General features: G+C 47.2%; 1 protein-coding gene across 4 annotated transcripts in view; it reads left to right on the forward strand.

Moving 5' to 3' along the window:
- Positions 1 to 15676, forward strand: part of LOC139260166 (prominin-1-A-like) — a 243365-nt gene that overhangs the window by 43090 nt on the left and 184599 nt on the right. For all 4 annotated transcript variants that reach the window (XM_070876407.1, XM_070876406.1, XM_070876405.1 and 1 more), the window contains 3 exons: positions 11026 to 11222; positions 13486 to 13560; positions 14898 to 14961. In XM_070876407.1, coding sequence (XP_070732508.1) covers positions 11026 to 11222; positions 13486 to 13560; positions 14898 to 14961 — 336 coding nt within the window. The remainder of the gene's footprint in view (positions 1 to 11025; positions 11223 to 13485; positions 13561 to 14897; positions 14962 to 15676) is intronic.

A 15676-nucleotide genomic window follows, 5' to 3' on the forward strand; every position in this document is an offset into this window, starting at 1 on the left:
TAACAGATCAAAGTCGTGAGCGACTCCAAAAGCAAAACTCGAATCTGTGTAGACATTAGCTGTCTGTCCTTCTGCTATTCGACATGCTTCTGACGGGGCCCGTAACTCGGCCTGTTGTGCTGACGTTCCTGAGGGTAAACATCCTTTTGCCACTACCTCATATAATGTTGTAACTGCCCATCCTGCTTTTCTGGTACCATTGTCAACAAAGGAGGAACCATCTGTAAACAGGATGAGGTCTGGGTTGTGCAGAGGCTCCTCTGTTGCTAAGGCTGCTTCTTCTGTTTCTTTTAAAATCTCCACGCAGTCATGCTCTTCACATTCTCCTCCCTCTTGCTCCCTTGATTCTGACATCGGGAGCATAGTTGCGGGATTAACCGGGCTGGCCCGGACGATATGGCGATTAGGAGCTTCCAAAACTGCTGTCCAGCGGGTCCATCTAACTGCTGTCACCTGTGATATTCTATTCATAGACAGAAAAATGTATACGGTGTGGGGACACTTGACAATCAGCTTTTGGTCGAGGACTAGACCCACAGTGATCATTACCGCTCGACATGTAGCTTCCGTGGCCCTTGGGCAACTTCCCCATCCGAGGGCTACCGCATCCAGTTTTGCCGAATAATAGCCAATAGTTCTTTGCCGATCCCCATGTTCTTGTGTCAGTATAGCTGTCATATATCCTTCTTTCTCATGGACAAACAGGGTAAATGGCTTCCCACTGTCGGAGATTCCCAGAGCCGGTGCCGAACACAAAGCCTTTTTCAAACTCAGGAAGGCCTCTTGCTGTTCCTTAGTGAGGGTGATGGCTTCTTTAGAGGCACGTTTCCCCTCTAAAATATCATTCAATGGCTGAGCAAGCTGTGTGAAGGAGTCAATCCAATTTCTGTTAAAGTTACACAATCCCAAAAAGGACCTTAGTTCCTGAATAGTGGTGGGTTTTTTAGCAGCCCGAATGGCTGCAGTTCTATCCTGGGTAAGTTCTCTCTTTCCTTGTGAAATCTTTTGTCCCAGGTAGACAACCTCTTCTTGGGATATTTGTGCTTTGTCGATGCTGGCTTTATGTCCTTTCAGCCGAAGGTGATCCAGCAAAGCTCGTAAATCTTGTTCATGCTGTTCTTCCGTGTTTGAAGCTAGCAGGATATCGTCTACATATTGGATGACTGTGGATGATGGGAAGTAATTCTCACAAATGGCTTTGTAAAGCCATGTGGAATACCGTAGGGCTGTTGTGAAAGCCCTGCGGTAACCGGGTCCAAGTATACTGTTGTCCTTGGACCATGAAAGCAAACCATTGGCAAACCTCCGGTGCCAGATGCACAGACCAAAATCCGTTGGCCATATCTATAACCGAGAAATATTTATGTTCCGGTTTGAGGGCATTAAAAATGGTGGAGGGATCTGCGACCAAAGGAGCTTTTTGATCAATACACTGGTTAGCTTTCCTATAATCGACAGTCAAACGCCAAGTCTCATTAGATTTCTGTACCGGCCACACGGGGCTATTGAAGGAGCTATGCATTTTAATAAGCACCCCTTGTTTCTCCAATTACTGAATAACCGGTAAGATTCTCGCGATGGCAGTTGGACTGATGGGATACTGTTTAGTGCATGGAGGCTTGGTCCCTGTAAATGGTGCAGGCTCCATCTGAAGTAGGCCACAATCATTCTTATCTTTAGCCCATATCGGGTGTTCCTTCAATTCTTCTTTCTTCAAAGTTCTAATTGACCATGTCACCCGACCATCCTCGAAATGCAACGATGAATCTACTTGGATTAGAACGTCCATTCCCAAAAGGGGTTGATCTACTGGGCCTGTCCAGACCGGCGTGGTTAGTTCATGTGGACCCAGCCCTATAAGTACCGGTGTTGTCCTTTTAATTTCCATTTTATGGCCCCCAACTCCATAGGCTGTACGTGCCCTACCATCCAACGGCAAAAAGTCTCCATATTGTAGGGGTAAGCATATTAATTCCGCCCCTGTGTCTAAAAGACAGTCCACATCCTTATCACCCACCCTCACAGTTATATATAGCCCATCTCCCCTCTGTTGTATTAGTGCGAGGAGGGGGGCCAGGGTGGGCTCTAATCGTCTTTTGCTATCCCAAGTAACTCCTTCTGTTGTTGTATTGACAGTCACTTAAATGCTTCTATGAGGTCGTTATCTTGTGACAAGCCTGGTTTGTTGGCTGAATTGTATGCCTGGCTGCATCCTCTTCCCCGGCCATGACCTTGCTGTTTTGCCCTGCACGTCTTGGCCCAGTGACCTTCTTTCCCACAATAATGACATTTTCCAGGTAATTTTCCTAATGACGGTTTATCGGAATCCTGGGATTTCCATCCCATAGCCTGTACAGCTCGGACTTTAGCTCCCATATCCCTGTCTAATTGGTTACATCGATCCACCAATGCTGCAAAGGTAGTTCCTCTACCTTCCCAGTCCGGTAACACTACCTTTAGCATTTTGGACAGTTCTGGCTTTAGACCTGCCACAAAAGCTGCTTTCAGGGGTCCAAACACTTGTTCATCTATTTCCTCATCCATATTATTCATACCCAAATGTTCTAGCCACGTGCATCTAAACCGCTCGTCATACTCCAGGACCTCCTCTGTTCCTTTCTGTTGGCAGGCTGCAATTTTTCCCCAGTCTGTCTTAGCTGGACTGAAGGCTTGCAGCCAGTGTTTAATCGCCTCCAATCCTGCGTTTAATTCTTGCTCATCCTGCCCCAAAGCTTGTTCTACCTTGTCGTGCAATTTTCTTCCCTGTGTTTTTGGCACCATTATGGTCAAAATTTGCACTCCGTCCCAGGGATGAAGTTGATATATATTTCTTAAGCGATCCAATTGGTCCCACGTTTTTACTCCCCCTTTCTTGGGATTGGGCAATTCCTTGAACCATTTATCAATTTTCTCTGGATCTGCCGGATCATGAACTAAATATTCTGCATACACCCTTTTCCTCGTTTTTTTGGTTCCGCCCTCATCCGCAGTCTCTTCTGATTTGACTACAACTCGTCTTTTTTTAAACGGGGCAAAGCGCACCCCTAATTCTTCATCCTCCGACCCTGTATTGTCAGAGGATTCAGAATCCGTATCTATTCCTCGGCCGTGTCCTCGGGTTTGCGCTTTTAATTTATCCAAACATGGGTACCCTGGGAATTGACCGATACATTTTCCTTTTCCTATTACTGTCTCTTGACCTAATGATTTTTTTCATTCTTTAATTTCACCTTTAAGATCTTTCACTTCCGCTTCCGACTTTTCAAGTTCAAGTCTTTTCTGTCGCAGCTGTGCACAAACAGCTTGCAATTGGTCCTTTGTACTGGTCAGTTCTCGATCATGTTGGGAACGCATTGTAATTTCATTCCGTTTTCGGATCTGTCCAATAACGGCTCGGGACCATCTAGTTCACTCTTTATTTTTCATACGGGTCATTTTTCCCCAGACCCTTTTAATCTCATCCAAGGACCATTGTCTTTTGGAGGTTCTGTACTTTTGTTCGATCTTAATACAGGTTTTAGATAAGTTGAATTGTTGCTCTATGTCCTGTTGGAGGATTTCATCTCTCAAAACTTCAGGTGGTGCTTGCCCACTTTTAACAGTTGTAGGCAATTCTTTGCTCTTATCTCCATAATACTGATTTCTTTACTGGGGTCTCGAGTCGTAGGCTTTCCAGCCGATCAATAGGTCGGTGATTAATTAACTAACACACCGCCGAAGTTAGACGTCTATGGGACCTCGAGCCGACTACCAACCGGAGGGTTCGCAAACCGGAGGCTTTCGGAATCGCGTAGAAGGAGAGGCGAATTTAGACTTTTGACCGAGGACTTTTATAAAGAGGAGTCCTTACCTCAGTATGTAGGTCCGATGTCCAATATTCAGTTTCTTTCCTCAACGATCGTGTTCGTGACGCCAAAATTGTTAGATCTCTTAATTTCCAATGAAATACAAACTCTGATTGTAGTTTTAATGTAACTTTATTCTGGCAGCAGCAACAAGCTCTTGGCTTTAAGCCAGGCCTTTGTTCTTCTGAGACCACATGGCCAAACTGGCTGTTTTTATACCTGGTTCAATTTACAGAAACAAACTCGCCTTCTTTGACCTTATTGGCTCAATTGATAGTCTGTTAACCTTTAATTGGCTTGCTACCGAAGGTCCTAAAATGTCAAGTTGATTGATGACTTAATGCAATGTGGTCTGTGTTTTCTCAAAACTGCAGCCAGGCTGCAGAGCTTGAATTCTCTATCAGTCCTCCAGCCACTGGATCGCGTAGGGCTGCGGCTAAAGAGGTCGAAATGCATCATCATGGCAACAGAAGTGGGGTTTTTGGCGAGAAAGATCGCGGCAAAAGGCATTTGACCCAAAGACGCCAAGACAGAGGCTATCAGGAACGTGCCCAGGCCACAGAATGTCACGGAGCTGCGGTCGTTCCTAGGACTCCTCAACTATTTTGGTAACTTCCTACCGGGGTTAAGCACCCTTTTAGAGCCCCTACATGTGTTATTGCGCAAAGGTGCGAACTGGGTATGGGGAAAAAAACAAGTAATTGCTTTTGAGAAAGCCAGAAACATTTTATGCTCCAACAAGCTGCTTGTATTGTATAACCCGTGTAAAAGACTTGTGCCTGCATGTGACACGTCGTCGTACGGAGTCGGGTGTGTATTACAACAAGCTAACGTTGCAGGGAAGTTGCAACCTGTCGCCTATGCTTCCAGGAGCTTGTCAAAGGCCGAGAGGGCCTACAGCATGATTGAGAAAGAGGCATTAGCGTGTGTGTTCGGGGTAAAGAAAATGCATCAGTACCTGTTTGGCCTCAAATTTGAGCTGGAAACCGATCACAAACCCCTCACATCCCTGTTCGCTGAAAACAAGGGGATAAATACTAATGCCTCAGCTCACATACAAAGGTGGGCATTCGCGCTATCAGCGTATAACTATACCATCCGCCACAGGCTAGGCACCGAGAACTGTGCGGATGCTCTCAGTTGGCTACCATTGCCCACCACGGGGGTGGAAATGGCACAGCCTGCAAACTTGTTGATGGTGGCGTAGCCCGCAGACTTGTTGATGGTCATGGAAGCGTTTTAAAATGATAAATCACCTGTCACGGCCCACCAGATTAGGACTTGGACCAGCCAAGATTCTCTGCTGTCCCTAGTAAAAAACTGTGTACTGCATAGGAGCTGGGCCAGCATCCCCGTTGAAATGCAAGAGCCAATCAAGCCGTTCCAGCGGCGAAAGGACGAGCTGTCCATTCAGGCAGACTGCCTGTTGTGGGGTAACTGCGTAGTGCTACCAAAAAAGGGCAGGGAGACGTTCATCTCGGATCTCCACAGCATACACCCGGGTATAGTAATGATGAAAGCGATAGCCAGATCTCACGTGTGGTGGCCCGGTATCGATTCTGACTTAGAGACCTGTGTACGGCAATGCAGCGTATGTGCTCAGTTGAACAACGCGCCCAGAGAGGCACCACTAAGTTTGTGGTCCTGGCCCTTCAGACCATGGTCGAGGATCCATGTCGACTATGCGGGCCCGTTTCTCGGTAAAATGTTCCTGGTGGTGGTGGATGCTTTTTCAAAATGGATTGAATGCAAAATAATGTCAGGATGCACCGCCACTGCCACCATTGAAAGCCTGAGGGCTATGTTTGCCACCCACGGCCTGCCTGACATACTGGTCAGTGACAACGGGCCATGTTTCACCAGTGCCGAATTTAAAGAATTCATGACCCGCAATGGGATCAAATATGTCACCTCGGTCCCATTTAAACCAGCCTCCAATGGGCAGGCAGAGCGGGCAGTACAAACCATCAAACGGAGCCTTAAACAAGTCACAGAAAGCTCACTCAAACCCGCCTGTCCCGAGTACTGCGAGACCCCACTCGCTCACAGGGGTGCCCCCGGCTGAGCTACTCATGAAAAGGACACTTAAAACCGGACTCTCGCTGGTTCACCCCAACCTGCATGATCAGGTAGAGAGCAGGCGGCAGCAACAAAACGTAAACGATGGTCGCGCCACTGTGTCACGGGAAATTGATCTGAATGACCCTGTGTATGTGCTAAACTATGGACATGGTCCCAAGTGGATCGCGGGGACGGTGATAGCTAAGGAAGGGAATAGGGTGTTTGTAGTCAAACTAGACAATGGACAAATTTGCTGAAAGCACCTGAACCAAACGAGGCTGCGGTTCACTGACTGCCCTGAACAACCCACAGCAGACACCACCTTTTTCGAGCCCACAACACACACCCAAAGGATCAATGACACCACGCCGGACCAGGAAATCGAACCCATCACGCCCAAAAGCCCAGCAAGGCCAGGCTCACCTAGCAGTCCTGCAGGGCCAACAACACGCCAGCCCAGCGAGGGCACAGCCAACACACCAGAACAGATATTTGTACCGAGGTGGTCCACCAGGGAAAGAAAGGCTCCCGACCGCCTCACCTTGTAAATAGTTTTCACTTTGACTTTGGGGGGGGAGTGATCTTGTGTATCTATAAAGCATGCACTCCCATGTTCCACCACCAGGGAGCTCATCCCCTGAAGTCCCAAGGGATCCCAGCATCCCTTGGGAGCACTGTATATAAGCCAGGCCCTAAGGCCTGTTCCTTACTCTGGAGTGTCTCATTAAAGACTGAGGTCACTGTTACTTTAACCTCCCTGTCTACAGCCTCATCTGTGTTAGGAACACAATAATTATCGCATTGCTGTTTATGGGAGCTTGCTGTGTGTAAATTGGCTGCTGCGTGTCCTACATTAAAGAGTGACTACACTCCAAAAGTATTTCAATGGCCGTAAAGTACATTGGGACGTCCAGTGGTCGTGAAATGCGTTATATAAATGCAAGTCTGTGGAGGATAGCTATTGTAACCCCACTTTTTAAAAAAGGAGGGAGAGAGAAAACAGGGAATTATAGACTGGTCAGCCTGACATCGGTAGTGGGGAAAATGTTGGTATCAATTGTTAAAGATGTAATAGCAGCGCATTTGGAAAGCAGTGACAGGATCGGTCCAAGTCAGCATGGATTTATGAAAGGGAAATCATGCTTGACAAATCTTCTGGAGTTTTTTGAGGATGTAACTAGTCGAGTGGACAACGGAGAACCAGTGGATGTGGTGTATTTGGACTTTCAAAAGTCTTTTGACAAGGTCCCACACAAGAGATTAGTGTGCAAAATTAAGGCACATGGTATTGGGGGTAATGTATTGACGTGGATAGAGAGCTGGTTGGCAGACAGGAAGCAAAGAGTAGGAATAAACGGGTTCTTTTCAGAATGGCAGGCAGTGAATAGTGGGGTACCGCAAGTTTCAGTGCTGGGACCCCAGCTATTTACAATATACATGAATGATTCAGATGAAGGAATTGAATGTAATAGCTCCAAGTTTGCAGATGACACTAAGTTGGGTGGCAGTGTGAGCTGTGAGGAGGATGCTAAGAGGCTGCACAATGACTTGGACAGGTTAGGTGAGTGGGCAAATGCATGGCAGATGCAATATAATATAGATAAATGTGAGGATGGTCGAGAAGGAAGCACTTGCGTGTGTCTATGGTGTAAAAAAAATGCATCAGTACCTCTTCGGAAGGAAGTTTGAATTAGAGACGGACCACAAGCCACTCATATCCCTGTTGTCAGACAGCAAGGCTGTCAATGCCAACGCATCAGCTCGCATACAGCGGTGGGCCCTCACCCTAGCTGCTTATGACTACTCCATCCGGTACCGGCCCAGCACTGAAAACTGCGCTGACGCACTCAGCAGGCTCCCACTGGCCACCACCGAGGGGGCAGCTGAGCAAAGCGCTGAGATGGTCATGGCTGTCGATGCCGTTGACAATGCAGGCTCCCCCATCACAGCCCGCCAGATCAAAATCTGGACAAACAGCGATCCCCTCCTATCCTTGATTAAGAAATGTGTCCTGACTGGGGATTAGGCGCCCGCACGCGGAGCATGCCCTGAGGAGGTCAGACCGTTCCACAGGCGGATGGATGAGCTCTCCATCCAAGCCGGCTGCCTACTATGGGGCAGCTGGGTAGTCATGCCCCAGAAGGGAAGGAAGGTATTCATCAGGGAACTCCACAGCAAGCACCCAGGCATTGTGATGATGAAGGCCATTGCCCGGTCACACGTTTGGTGGCCTGGAATTGATTCAGACCTGGAACACTGTGTTCGTAGGTGCACGTCCTGTGCCCAGCTGGGTAATGCCCCCAGGGAGGCCCCGCTCAGCCCGTGGCCCTGGCTCACCAAGCCATGGTCAGGCATTCACTACGCGGGCCCGTTCATGGGGAAGATGTTCCTCATTGTAGTAGATGCGTACTCGAAATGGATCGAGTGCATCATCCTGAATTCATGCACGTCATCCACCACCATGGAAAGCCTACATGCGATCTTTGCAACCCATGGCTTGCCAGACATCCTGGTTAGTGACAATGGCCCGTGTTTCACGAGTTATGAATTCTGGGAGTTTATGTCAGGCAATGGCATCAACCACGTCAGGACTGCGCCGTTCAAGCTGGCCTCCAATGGCCAGGCGGAACGGGCAGTCCAAATCATTAAGCAAGGTATACTCAGGATTCAAGGACCCTCCCTACAATGCCGCCTATCGCGCCTCCTGCTGGCCTATAGATCCCGCCCGCACTCGCTCAGGAGGTCCCGCCCACAGAGCTACTCATGAAACGGACACTCAAAACTCGGTTGTCCCTCATACACCCAGTCCTGACTGACATGGTTGAGGACAAGCGCAAGTCACAAACGAGTACCACGACCGAAATTCAAGGGGGAGATGTATTGAAATAAATGATCCTGTATTCATCCTCAATCACGCCATGGGGCCCAAATGGCTTCAGGGTACTGTAATTGGCAAAGAGGGGAATAGAATCATCGTGGTAAAACTCAACAATGGCCAGATATGCCGTAAGCATCTGGACCAAGTAAAAAAAGGGTTCAGCATTGACATGGAAAAACCTGAAGAAGACCATGAGATGGAGCTCACACTTCCGCCAGCGAACGTGTAACAAGAGCAATCGGAAGAATGCACAGTCCCTGAGGTCAGCCCAGACAGGCCAGAATCACCACAGGTGACAGACACTCACATTAGCGTCCAACAACCAGAGCCCCAACAGCGGCGCTCCGCGAGGGAGCGTAGACCACCTGAAGGACTGAACCTATGATCCCAGTAAGACTTTGGGGGGGGGGAAGATGATGTCATCATTGTAACTACAATGTAACACCACTGTATTACTGTATACACTCAACTTGGATGCACACCTTGACCACAGTGGGTGAACTTGTGGGAGACACTCCTTACCTGATTACACAGGTATATAAAGGGAGGTCCCACGCAGGGTCATCACTTCTGGAGTCCTGTAATAAAGAGTTAAGATTACAGAGTGGCCTTGTCCTTGGAATGTGCCTCGTGTGGTTTCATGCTGTAGAGTAAGGACTTTACAGTTTGGACGTTTGCTGAGCTGGCGGAGGTGTTAGGCCGAAGTTAGCATGGATCCACCTCAGAGTTGGCATGGGCTCGACGGGCCAAATGGCCTTCTTCCGTACTGTAATTATTCTACGATTATATGAGATTGAGCTTGACCAATGTGTTAAGCCGAAGCAAGCATGAATCTACCCTGGGGAAGCTCTTCCCCTCTCTGCCTGTTTCGCTCTCTCGGTTGCCCATTTATATACCTTATTTCGGTGGATCGGTGGATAGCTCACGTCAGTCATTTTTACCCATTTCATTTTCCAATTACTGGGGAGAGAGTACCTCTGACAGCCTCCTCCCAGCCTCATGAGGTGATTTTCCACCTTATCTCTGTTGTAAATGTCTTGTTGCCCTCTCATAGACAGTTTGTTTATCCCGCAGCTCCTTGCTACATTCCTTATCAGCTTAGCTGTACCTGCTTGAAGGCCTGTTTTTGTGTCCTGACCTTAGCTCTCTCTGCACTTCTTTATCTGATGTGGCCAAAATACTTCTGTGTCATTAGCTTGCCCTATCTGCTGAGCTGACATACTTACTTCTTGGATAGGTAAGGTGAGTGGGCAAATGCATGGCAGATGAAGTATAATGTGGATAAATGTGAGGTTATCCACTTTGGTGGTAAAAACAGAGAGACAGATTATTATCTGAATGGTGACAGATTAGGAAAAGGGGAGGTGCAACGAGACCTGGGTGTCATGGTACATCAGTCATTAAAGGTTGGCATGCAGGTACAGCAGGCGGTTAAGAAAGCAAATGGCATGTTGACCTTCATAGCGAGGGGATTTGAGTACAAGGGCAGGGAGGTGTTGCTACAGTTGTACAGGGCCTTGGTGAGGCCACACCTGGAGTATTGTGTACAGTTTTGGTCTCCTAACCTGAGGAAGGACATTCTTGCTATTGAGGGAGTGCAGCGAAGGTTCACCAGACTGATTCCTGGGATGGCGGGACTGACCTATCAAGAAAGACTGGATCAACTGGGCTTGTATTCACTGGAGTTCAGAAGAATGAGAGGGGACCTCATAGAAACGTTTAAAATTCTGATGGGTTTAGACAGGTTAGATGCAGGAAGAATGTTCCCAATGTTGGGGAAGTCCAGAACCAGGGGTCACAGTCTAAGGATAAGGGGTAAGCCATTTAGGACCGAGATGAGGAGAAACTTCTTCACCCAGAGAGTGGTGAACCTGTGGAATTCTCTACCACAGAAAGTTGTTGAGGCCAATTCACTAAATATATTCAAAAAGGAGTTAGATGATGTCCTTACTACTCGGGGGATCAAGGGGTATGGCGAGAAAGCAGGAATGAGGTACTGAATTTGCATGTTCAGCCATGAACTCATTGAATGGCGGTGCAGGCTAGAAGGGCCGAATGGCCTACTCCTGCACCTATGTTTCTATGTTTCTTTTATAAAATCATTATTTCTTGTATAATTCGCAATTTCTTTTGATTGATGATTTCTTACAGTATGGAAGGGGTGGTTTGAAATTTGGGGGTTTGTTTTGGATTCTGACTGACTCCATCTCACCTTCACATTCTAATTGTTTTTATTCACAGATATCAATGGGATGAATGACAGACTGTTGCTCGTAAACACGACAGTGGCAAGCCTGTTGAATCAACAGGAGATCCTCAAGCAGAACCTGACTGTCATCCAACAAGCCATCAACAGCACTCTCACTAATTGTGGTCCGCTATGTGCCGGGAGCCAGGGCCTCGTGAATGATCTTGGCCTTGTTGCCAACTTTAGCATGGTACAGAATCTACCTCTCACTGGTCCCTATCTCTGTAACCTCCTCCAGCCCCACAAGCCTCCGAGATCTCTGCGCTCCTCCAATTCTTGACTCTTGTGCATCCTCGATTTCCATCGCTCCACTGGCAGTGGTGCCTTCAGCTGCCTGGGCCCTAAGTTCTGGAATTCCCTCCCTAAACCTCTCCGGCTCTCTTTCCTTCTTTTAAGACGCTCCTTAAAACTTACCTCTTTGAGCAAGTTCCTACTATCTCCTAGTGTTGCTCGGTGTCGTTTAATGACGCTTCTGTGAAATGCCTTGGGACGTTTTAACTATGTTAAAGGCGCTATATAAATGCAAGATGTTGTTACTGTATAATTCCATAGAGTACCATTTGGCAATGATTAAAATTTGCTCTGGAATGTGTAAAGTTCTGGAGCTGGTGCTCACTGCCGTGTCGCAGGATGGGTACTGGTTCGAGTCCTTCTCTGCTCAGTCCTCCATTTCAGATGTGTCAAGTGTTTGAGATAACACTACCCTGGGCATGGTGAAGCTCGACAGACAATCTGCGCCCAGGGGAGGGTACCATTCCTGAGAGTCTATGTACAAACTGAGATTAACATGTGGATAATATACACGATAAACCAGAGTCCTGTTACCCTTGTCACCAGGATTGCACCTGTTTTTGCAACATCTATCTTTCTGCTAAGTTGGGAGCACAGGTTTACAGCACACAGATAACTGAAGCTAAGACCCACGAGGCAGGCATCAGTGAGTCATTCCCTTTTACCCACTGTGTGCCGTACAGTTGCAGGAGCTGCCACTGAAACACACATGGCTGTACAGTCCCAGACGGAATTGAATCGTTCCCTTTTACTGTCATCATTATCACAGGCACTCCCTCGAAATCGAGGAAGACTTGCTTCCGCTCTAAAAGTGAGTTCTCAGGTAACTGTACAGTCCAATGCGGGAATTGCAGTCTCTCTCACAGGTGGGACAGACAGTCATTGAAGGAAAGGGTGGGTGGGGAGTCTGGTTTGCCGCACACTCCTTCCGCTGCCTGCGCTTGTTTTCTACATGCTCTCGTCGATGAGACCCGAGGTGCTCAGCGCCCTCCCGAATGCTCTTCCTCCACATAGGACACTCTTAGGCCAGGGACTCCCAGGTGTTGGTGGGGACATTGCAATTTATCAAGGAGGCTTTGAGGGTGTCCTTGAAACGTTTCCTCTGTTCACCTGGGGCTCGCTTGCCGTGTAGGAGTTCTGAATAGAGCGAGACGTGGACCATATACAGTAGACACCTCAAAGCGCTGAAGAAATACCATCAACGCTGCCTCCGTAAGATCCTGTAAATCCATTGGGAGGATAAACACACCAACGTCAGTGTTCTCGATCAGGCCAACATCCCCAGCATCAAAGCACTGAGACTGTGTGCTGTACATGTACAGGAGCTGATACTGAGGCACACACGGGCCGTACAGTACCAGATGGGAGTGAATCGTTCTCTTTTACCCGCTGTGTACTGTCCATGTGCGCGAGCTGACACTGAGACATACAGAAGTTTTCCTCAGCTACAATGAAGAAGAAAATCTTCTTCCTGGTTTCTATTATCTGTTCCTGAGAGTGCAGGTCAGAAACATTAAGATTGGCAAGAGAAAGTCGCAATAAGGCAGCTCAGTCTGAGGGTGTCTGCAGCCCTCTGACTCCTCCAAGGTGCTTCAAAGGATGGAGGAGTAGTCGGAGAGTGGACAGGGGCTGTGTCAGGTATGGCTCCTGCTGTTCCATCAACATTGCTTGATGCTGCATCCAAGATTAAAGGTCTCACTCTCCCAATAGGGCCATGTCACCCAACAGCAAGGGAATCAAGGGAGATGGGGATCGGGCAGGAAAATGGAGTTGAGGTCGAAGATCAGCCTTGATCTTATTGAATGGCGGAGCAGGCTCGAGGGGCTGAATGGCCGACTCCTGCTCCTACTTCTTAAGTTCTCATGTTCCATCATAGTTGCTTTTCCCTCTCAAGGAATACAGAGGGTTCAATATTATTGTGGGGCAGGGTCTGCTGCGTGGGAGGCTGGGTGAGCAACAAGCGGGCAATGCTCAGGCCCATAGAGATTGTAACATGAGCAAGATCAGACTCCCGCCCGAACCTGGCAGGATTCATCGCCTGGCTGGCGTGTGGGAACGGGAATTCATGCAGCAAGCTGAGAATGGTGGGATCTCATCTTCACCCTGCTGTTGAAGTATCCAAATTAATATGTGATGTGAAATCATGTCCATTTTTCCCACAGGCTCCCAATATGGACAAGGAGATAGATGCCATGAAGATAGTTGTGGACGCTAACCTCCAGGCCATTGTCCAAAAGGTACAGTAGCTGTGACCATGACCTCCACTCTCACCAGCTTTCTGTCCTCATAATATTTCCCAGATATTCAAGGTTGTGAAGCAAGTTGACAAAATTGGCTCCAGGCAGCCTGTTCACAATTGGGAAGCATTGAAATCCCAGGGTGACAAGCTACAGATGTGAATGTTAGGATTAGGATGAAAGTTTGGGGATGTTTTTCACCCAAAAGGTTCGAGGGAAGCACATTGACAGTATTAATGGAGGCCAATTGATAATTTGGGATGAAAAATATCGTGTAAAAAGAAATAGTAGAAGCTGTTCTTTGCTGAAATTAAGCGCAGAGTAAATAACAAACACATTCTCAGAGACAGAGGTTTCAAATCCACCAGTTCCTGTATTTCCATTAATGGATTGTTGCTTTTCGGAAATTAGGGTCACTTTCTTGTATTCTCATTTCAAAATGAGTGGTGAGATGGTGGGTAGGTGAGGCTGAAATATATCAAAGGGAAGCAAGCTTGTTGGGCCTGTTGGCCATTCGCTGTTCCTAAATATTCTAATTTTTCTCCTATATTCCATCTCAATAAAACACCATAGGAGTAAGTTTCCACAGAGGTTTGCCCACTTGTTGTAACTTTCGTGGAAGAGCTGGGGAAACCCTGGAAAAAACTCCCAAATATCCATTACTCTCTATAACTCATTCCCAGGTATCCATCACTCTCTATAACTCATTCCCAGGTATCCATCACTCTCTATAACTCATTCCCAGGTATCCATTACTCTCTATAACTCATTCTCAGGTATCCATCACTCTCTATAACTCATTCCCAGGTATCCATTACTCTCTATAACTCATTCTCAGGTATCCATTACTCTCTATAACACATTCCCAGGAATCCATTACTCTCTATAACTCATTCTCAGGTATCCATCACTCTCTATAACTCATTCCCAGGTATCCATTACTCTCTATAACTCATTCTCAGGTATCCATTACTCTCTATAACACATTCCCAGGTATCCATTACTCTCTATAACTCATTCCCAAGTATCCATTAAGATAGAATCATAGAATGATACAGCACAGAAGGAAGCCATTACTCCATTACTCACCATAACTCATTCCCAGGTATCAATTGCTCTCAATAACACTGCCTAGTATCTGTTACTCTCTATAACTTTCAGTTGATCAGTACTCTTTAAGATATTCATTAACTCTCTATGACTGTCTCCCAGTTATCAGTTGCTCATAATAAAGCAGTAGTCAATCATTAACTACAATTACTCAGTCTCTGTAAGCTGCCATGTAAACTCAACATCTTTTTCTCAATCCTAACTTGTGTTTGTTTCTTTCTGCAAAGGGATACAAAGCTTTTAATGACACACCAGCTATGCTTGTCAACCAGTCAGCCAGCACTGTGTCAGGTGAGTGCCGTCCTGGATTAAACCTGTTGCGCACTACAAACCTAACTGGCATTGGCGCTGCATAGTGGCGCTGCTGTGCACAGAATGGGATAAATCTGTGCCAGTAACATTTGATTTTTACTTTCCTCTTCTTTGATGCTCCATGTTACCATGTTCCAAGGGACATTGGCAGTGTGTGGCTCCACTGTACCTTGTGTACAGGGGCAATACATAGCATATACCAATGAGAGCTGTAATGCATCTATGTTTGCTTAAAACCATTGTGCAATGACATTGTGCCTTCCAACGTGTAACGCCAATATATGCAATGGATTAAGAATTGGTTGCATTCCCGTAGCCGTAACTTGTTATTAAAAGCGGTGGATTTGTTTGGAGGCTGGTTACCCCAACTACCAGTGGTGACCCTCCACCAACTCACTCAGGGATCGTTGTTACTATTTTAAGAATTAGGAGCAGGAGTCGGCCATTCGGCCCCTCAAGCTTGCTCGGCCATTCAATAAATCATGGCTGATCTTCGACCTCAACTCCACTTATCCACCTTTGCTCCATATTCCTTGATACCCTTGATTTATAAATGACCTGGATGTAGCTGTTGGGGGAATGGTCAACAGGCTTGTGGATGATATGAAAATTTGTGTGAGTGTTCGGCCTGTAGAGGGTAGCGAACCTCTGCAAGCGGATTTAGTTACGCTGGGGGAAGATTAACTCAGGCGAA

Source organism: Pristiophorus japonicus, chromosome 3 (assembly GCF_044704955.1).
Source record: "Pristiophorus japonicus isolate sPriJap1 chromosome 3, sPriJap1.hap1, whole genome shotgun sequence".
Classification (NCBI taxonomy): Eukaryota; Metazoa; Chordata; class Chondrichthyes; family Pristiophoridae; genus Pristiophorus; species Pristiophorus japonicus.